The following is a 7906-nucleotide window of genomic DNA, read 5'->3' as shown; positions in this document are numbered from 1 at the left end:
AAAAAAAAAAAAAAAAAAACACAAAAATTAGCTGGGTGTGGTGGCGTGTGCCTGTAGTTCCAGCTACTCAGGAGGCTAAGGCAAGTTGAGTGAGCTGAGATCGCGCCACTGCACTCCAGCCTGGCGACAGAGTGAGATTCTGTGTCAAAAAAAAAAAAGGGGGCAGCAAAAAACTAAATTGTATTCAAGATTAAAACATGATTTATATTCTGATCATTCCACAGTCCTGTCTTCTTTCTTCTTTAGCTTCTTCATTTTACTATTTCTTGTCTTTAATACTCTCATAAATAACTGAACACTTTTTAATATTATATCTAACAGAAGTAATGTAGTGAAAAAACCTGGCTCCATTAGCCTCCTAGAATATAAAATCCTCCTTAAATTTCCCATGTTGCCCTAGAAATGAAAGGAAAGAGAAAAAAGACTCTTCAAAGAGTGTACTTACCATTATTTCCTTGTTTAAGAGATTCACCTCTCTTATTCCATAGCCTCGTAAAAGTTTTTTCATCTCCATTAGCGTGTAACTTTCCTGTAATAACTTGACTCTAAAAGCAAATTTATCGATATTAACATGGATCATAAGGGACACAGTAAACAATATAAGAACATAAATGAATGTCAACTCAAAACACGTTTCTCCAAAGCACAAAATCATTTGTTTGGTAGACTGTAATCTTACTTGGGATGGTCCATTTCGAGGTGCTGCTTCACCAGCTGCTCCACAGCTGCACTCCAAGGAACCACTGCTGCATACATGATCTTGAGCACTGCATCAAATATGAGCTACAAAGAGATGCACGCATGGACAAGAAATAGCCCTCAGGTTTACGATGCATGTAAGTGAACAGCACAGGTTAATGAGCAGAGCTCTTACATCAACCACATGGTAGTTTGAAAATATTTCATCCACTCACTGGAAAACCATATAGTTCTTCAGTTTTCACATACAGAGAATAATTTGGCTATTTAGAAAAATTCAGAAGAGTATTTTGCCTACTGTAAGCTAAGAATGCAGCTTGATTGCTTTCTAGGGTCTCGACAATGTCTGGGATTTTTTTTTTTTTTTTTTTTTGACGCAGCGTTGTACCATTGCCCAGGCTGGAGTGCAGTGGTGCAATTATGGCTCAGTAGAGCCTCAACTTAACGAACTCAGGTGATCCTCCCACCTCAGCCTCCCAAGTAGCTAGGGCTACCAGTGTGCACCAACACACCCAGCTAATTTTTGTATTTTTTTGTAAAGAGAGGGTTTTGCCATGTTGCCCAGGCAGGTCCCAAACTCCTGTGCTCGGGTGATCTGTCAGCCTTGGCTTCCAAAAGTGCTGGGATTATAGGCATAAGCCATTGTGTCCAGCCTCAGTCTCTGGTTTAAAAGCAGTTTTCATTATTTTATTTATATTTTATAGTGGTAACTAATAACAGTGCCAAGTTAAAATAAAGGCACATTACAACATATTTTAAAATGTCTCACATTGCAGGGAATAACTGAAAAAGAAAAGTCAAGTCTCCATGTTTGCATAACCACAGAAAAGCCTGGAAAGGTATGCATGGAGGTTCTCCTAGGGGTGAGAACCTAGGTTTCTCCTAGGGGAAAAGAGAAAACAATCACTTTTTATTTTCTGAAATTAAAGAAAACAGATGCTTTAGGAGGACAAAGAGGGCAAGATCACTTGAGCCCAGGCATTCGAGATCAGCCTGGGAAACATGGGGAAACCCTGTCTCTACAAAAAATACAAAAATTAGCCAGTCGTAGTGGCACGTGCCTATGGTCCCAACTACTCAGAAGGCTGAGGTGGGAGGATCCCTTCAGCCAGGGAGGTTGAGGCTGCAGTGAGCCATGACCATGTCACTATACTCTAGCCTGGGCAACAGAGCCAGACCCCATCTCAAACAAAAACAAATATGTGCCAGTTTTATGAAGAGAAAAAAGCTTTCAGAAAAGATCTAATGCTCAAAAGCAAAATACATATGGTCACTATTTACTTACATCAGTGTCAGATAAACACCCTATTACTGCCATGGCCTTTGCTTCCCATGCTGTTTCAAAAAGTGATGTGGACTTTGATATGGACTTTGAGCTGCATCTCTTCAGTAAATCCTAAAAAGGGATAAACACATATGTTTTTTAAAAATTAATGCCACATACAGCTAGATACAGATATATGGTCTTGATAGATGAGTTTAAAAAAAAAAACTAAAATTCAAATTAGTCATGAATGTTGAACAATGGCCTAAAAATATAAAACTGCCAAAACATTAGCCTTTAGTTTTATATGGTACAGAAAATTTAAGAATGAAACATTCTTGAAGAATCTACAAATAAGATTATTGTAGCATATTAATAATGTTGACAAGAAATAACTGCTAATATTTACTGAGCTTGTGCTGCTATGATCTCAAAATAGTCCTTTGAAGAAAGTACTGTGAAAGGAAAATATCGTGGGCCCCCAAAATCACTAAGGAAAACTTCGGCTGGAAACTGCTTAGGGCAAATCTGCCTCTCATTCTATCAATGTTACCCCTCTGTTCACTGAGATAGCTGCGTATCTGACTGCCTTCTTTGGAAAGGCTAATCAGAAACTCAAAAGAATGTAACCGTTTGTGTATCACCTATCTGTGACCTGGAAGCTCCCCCAACTTGGAGTCTTCCTGCCTTTGCTTCAAGTTGTCCCACCTTTCCAGACCAAACCAATGTACTTTTTACATTTGCTGATTGATGTCTCATGTCTCCCTAAAATGTATAAAACCAAGCTGTGCCCAAACCACCTTGGGCACATGTCATCAGGACTTCCTGAGGCTGTGTCATGGGTGCGTCCTCAACCTCGGCAAAATAAACTTTCTAAATTAACTGAGACCTGTCTCAATTTTCTGAGTTTACAGTCCTAATATATCACCCTTTGCTCAAGAGAGTTAGTAGCACAATTAACCCACATTCTTAACCAATTCAATATGCTGCATGAGTCCGACTAATAAAGCATATGACATTCCTTAAAGTTAAATATTTACTACAGTGCTACACCGCATAGATCCAAGAAATAAGACTAGATCTAAAGGAAAAGTTACCTCTATGTACAGCAAGAGAAGCTCCTCCTCCTGCAAGTCATGTTCCCTCATGTAAACTCTTATAAACTTCTCTAGGACGGAGGGAATAAGCTCTGGGGCCAGCACTTTATCAAACATTCGGAACACTATGCTGGTTGTATTTTCCTGGATGCCAAAAGAAAGATGGCATAAATACAGACTCTACCCATAATTTGATATACAAAATAATTATTATGAGCTTGGACTTTACCTTCTCAAAATCAGATAGGGCTAATTTGCAGTTGTATTTCCTATGCAAGGTGATCAACTCTCGCAAGTTATTTACCAAAGACCTTAGCTGACATACTTCCTCTGTGTTCTGATAATCCTTCTAAAACAAAAGTGTTAAAGTTGTTACGGATATAAAAGAAAAGTTTGAGAGGGAAATGGAATCAGAATTCTTTCAGATAAAATAAGAAATGACCCTGGTTATGTACACAAGAGGAAATCTGCAACTTTACTGTACCGTGTATACTTGGATTTTTCAGAATCCAAGTATACACAGTACACAGCATCATTTGGCTTGCACCCAGTATTCCATCTATCCAAAGAGATTATATATCACAACCAGTTATAAAGGTATAACATTTCCTAAAATTACATACGAGGAACACAACCTTCAATATTGATAAAAGTTAACCAAGAGGGAACAGATAAAAACAATGTTTTACAGCAAGAGGAAAAAGCTCATATATAGAAAAGTTGACTTGATAGATATAACCTTTGAAAACTAATACTAGGCCAGGTTAGGTGGCTCAAGCCTGTAATCCTAGCACTTTGGGAGGCCAAAGAGGGCAGATCACCTGAGGTCAGGAGTGCAAGACCAGTCTGACGAACATGGTGAAATCCTGTCTCTACTAAAAACACAAAAATTATCCAGATGTAGTGGCACACACCTGTAATCCCAGCTACTTGGGAGGCTGGGGCAGGAGAATTGCTTGAACCCAGGAGTGGGAGGTTGCAGTGAGCCAAGATCGTGCCACTGTACACCAGCCTGGGCAACAGAGCAAGACTGTCTCAAAAAAGAAAAGATTAATTTTTTTCTTTTTTTTTGGAGATGGAGTCATGCTCGGCTCACTGAAACCTCTGCCTACCAGGTTCAAGCAATTCTTTTGCTACAGGCTCTCAAATAACTGGGACTACAGGCACCTACCACCATGCCTATTTTTTTTTTGTATTTTTACCAGAGACAGGGTTTCACCATGTTGATCAGGCTGGTCTTGAACTCTTGACCTCAAACGATCCACCCGCCTTGGCCCCCCAAAGTGCTGGGATTACAGGCATGAGCCACAGTGCCAAGCCAAGATTTATTTTTCAAAGGACTGTCAAATGCTGCTAAGGCAGAAAAATCCCAGTTATACCACTTAGCAGAATATTTGTATAGTTCCCCTTCTGGTTGGTTCAACAGAGAAAAAGTGCTCATTAAAATAGGTTGAGGGGGGCCAGACGCATTGGCTCATACCTATAATCCCAGCACTTTTTGAGACCTAGGAGGGTGAATAATTTGAGGTCAGGAGTTTGAAGAACGGTCTGACCAACTTGTTAAAACCCTGACTCTACTAAAACTCCAAAAAAATTTGTCAGAAGTGGTGGCGGGTACCTGTAGTCCCAGCTACGTGGGAGGCTTAGACAGACTTGTTTGAACCCAGGAAGTGGTGGTTGCAGTGAGCTGAGATTGCACCACTGTACTCCAGCCTGGGCGACAGGGTGAGACTCCATCTCAAACAACCAAACAAAAAATGGGTTGAGGGGGTTGGGCACCATAGCTCACACCTACAATTCTAGCACTTTGGGAGGCCCAGGTGGGTGGATCGCTTAGCCCGGGAGCTCAAGACCAGCCTTAGCAACATGGCAAAACCTTGTCTTTACGAAAAACACAAAAATCAGTCAGGCGTAGTGATGCACACAGGTAGTCCCAGCTACTTAGGAGGCAGAGGTGGGAAGATCACTTGAGCCCAGGAAGTAAAGGGTGCAGTGAGCTGGAATGTCGCACCACTACATTCCAGCCTGGACAACAGAGTGAGGCCTTGTTTCAAAAATAAATAAATAAAATAGGTTGAAGTTGTAACACAAATATCAGAAAGGAAAAAAAAAAAAATTTCTTTCATGTGGATTTGAAAGGCACAAAACAAAGGAACAAAAAAACAGAAAGTTTAAGAAGATGATATATTTATTTCCAGATACTTCACCTACATGCAGACAAACGCTTTCAGGTAAATTGACTGTTTGATTACTAAAAATCTGTTTTCCACAACATACCAAGGAAATCCACCGCCAAGAAGATGCCAATCCCAACTCATCTGGTTTTTCTGCTGTGAAAAATAGCTCTGCCAACTGAAGTCCATTTTCTGGCCAATTTGCCTTTAAAAAATATTACAGGCAGTTCAAAACAATGTTTTATGCTGTTGGAAGTGTGAAAAATGCCTTTTTACTGTTAATTAAATCAGTATTACCTTATCAGTTAATTCAAGGTTCCTGGCTGCTTGTTCCAACCATTTTGCAAGAATTATCTGAAACAGATTATTTAAAAACAAAATTCTTAATGGATAATCACTGATGTAACTAAAAACCTCCATGATTTTCTTTTATTCCTTTAGAAATTTATTTTGTCCATAAATGTCTTATCTACAATTGTCTTTTTTTTTTTTTTTTTGTGGGTACACAGCAGGTGTACATACTTGTGGAGTATATGAGATATGTTAATACAGGCATGATATGTGAAATAATCACATCATGGAGAATAGGGTATCCATTCCCTTTGTGTTACAAACAATCCAGTTACACTTAGTTTTTTTTTTTTTGAAACGGAGTCTTCCTCTGTCTCTCAGGCTGGAGTGCAGTGGTTCAATCTTGGCTCACTGCATCTTCCCCCTCCCAGGTTCAAGTGATTCTTTTGCCTCAGCCTCCCGAGTAGCTGGGACTACAGGTGCTTGCCACCATTCCCGGATAATTTTTGTATTTTTATTAGAGACAAGGTTTCACCACATTGGCCGGGCTGGTCTCGAACTCCTGACCTCGTGATCCACCTGCCTCAGCCTCCCAAAGTGCTAGGATTACAGGAATGAACCACTGCACCTAGGCTCTTTTAGTTATTTTTAAATGTAGAATTTTTTTTTTCCTTTTCCAGTAATGGCTATAAGCAATAAATGTAGAATTAAGTTATTATTGACTATAGTCACTCTATTGTGCAATCAAAGAGCATGTCTTATTCATTCCCTTTTTTTTTTTTTTAAGATACAGAGTTTCACTTGTGCTCCTTCTGGAGTACAATGGCTCAATCTCAGCTCACTGCAACCTCCTGGGTTCAAGAAATTCTCCTGCCTCAGACTCCCAAGTAGCTGGGATTACAGGTGCATGCCGCCACACCCGGCTAATTTTCGTATTTTTAGTAGAGACAGGGTTTCACTATGTTGGTCAGGTTGGTTTCAAACTCCTGACCTCAGGTGATCCACCCACCTCAGCCTCCCAAAGTGATGGGATTACAGGTATGAGCCACCATACCCAGCTTCATTCTTTCTAAATATTTCTTTTATAGCCATTAACCATACCCACTTCTCCCTGATCACCCCGCAACCCTTCCAAGCCTCTGGTAACCATCCTTCTACTCTCTATGTCCATGAGTTCAACTGTTTTGATTTTTAGATCCCACAAATAAGTGAGAACATACAATGTTTGTCTTTCTGTGCCTGGCTTATTTCACTTAACATAATAATCTCCAGTTCCATCCACGTTGTTGCAAATGACAGAATCTCATTCTGAACCACTATAATTGTCTTTTAAGAGACAATTTAATTAACACTGGTGTTAGTTAACTAACTGTTCAACTAGCTGGTGTTAATGTGACTTAATCTTCAATGACCTAATGTAAAATATGAAATAAAGTCCTCAAGAGTGGAAATAATTAAGACAACTCACCTGTCCTTCAGGCACAGTCCTTCTTACAAATGGAATCACATCATTTTTAAACCATGGGCACAGCTTTTGCAAAGAGACTGGTGCAGAAATTGAGTTAAGCAAGCTCTCCAGCATTTTCACATCAAATCTGCTTTCAAAGTTTGCCTAAGTTGTAAGGAGTGAGAAATTAATATCAGACAAATTTAAACCAGAAGCCTCCCAAATGTTTGACAAAGACGTTTTAGGAAGTGATTTTAAGGAATAGCCTACTGATTTAATAATGAGCGCTAAAGGAGATTTACACTACGCAAATGATTCTAGTTGGGAGCTGTGCAGTGCATGAAATATCATGGCATTGAATGCCAAATAATTTATCAAGTTGCAGAGGAACCAGCAGAGAGAGTATTCTAAGGAAAACTTAGCTAGAGATGACAGTAGGAATTCTAACAAGCAATGCGGCCATTAATGGCATCATGACAAGTTATGACTTTTTGGATCTAATGTTCTAGGCCAACCTTAGGGGATAAAGGCAAGCAATTTCAAGGGGAAATTTTTTCCTACAATCTGAGCTGCAGTAGCAACATCTTCTCCACCAGTGCTACATTAGAAAGCCCACTAATAGGCTGGGCGCAGTGGCTCACACCTGTAATCCTAGCACTTTGGGAGGCTGAGGTGGGTGGATCACCTGAAGTCAGGAGTACAAGACCAGCCTGGCCATCATGGTGAAACCCCATCTTAAAAAAAAAAAGCCCACCAATAAATCACATAATAATATGTTGCCTTGGCCGGGCGCGGTGGCTCAAGCCTATAATCCCAGCACTTTGGGAGGCTGAGGCGGGTGGATCACGAGGTCAAGAGATCAAGACCATCCTGGTCAACATGGTGAAACCCCGTCTCTACTAAAAATACAGAAAATTAGCTGGGCATGGTGGCG

At 40.1% G+C, this 7906-nt stretch overlaps 1 protein-coding gene across 1 annotated transcript in view; it reads right to left on the bottom strand.

Annotated features, from left to right (window-relative positions):
- Positions 1–7906, bottom strand: part of KNTC1 (kinetochore associated 1) — a 105335-nt gene that overhangs the window by 57869 nt on the left and 39560 nt on the right. The window contains exons 22-29 of the mRNA XM_017544335.2: positions 6994–7137; positions 5532–5588; positions 5338–5439; positions 3290–3409; positions 3061–3204; positions 1985–2095; positions 680–783; positions 446–545 (exon numbers count right to left, since the gene is read on the bottom strand). Coding sequence (XP_017399824.2) covers positions 446–545; positions 680–783; positions 1985–2095; positions 3061–3204; positions 3290–3409; positions 5338–5439; positions 5532–5588; positions 6994–7137 — 882 coding nt within the window. The remainder of the gene's footprint in view (positions 1–445; positions 546–679; positions 784–1984; positions 2096–3060; positions 3205–3289; positions 3410–5337; positions 5440–5531; positions 5589–6993; positions 7138–7906) is intronic.

Source organism: Cebus imitator, unplaced genomic scaffold, assembly GCF_001604975.1.
Source record: "Cebus imitator isolate Cc_AM_T3 unplaced genomic scaffold, Cebus_imitator-1.0 Scaffold169, whole genome shotgun sequence".
Taxonomy (NCBI): Eukaryota; Metazoa; Chordata; class Mammalia; order Primates; family Cebidae; genus Cebus; species Cebus imitator.
Note: the sequence above shows the minus strand (reverse complement) of the source record. Positions and strands in the feature narration are given on the sequence as shown.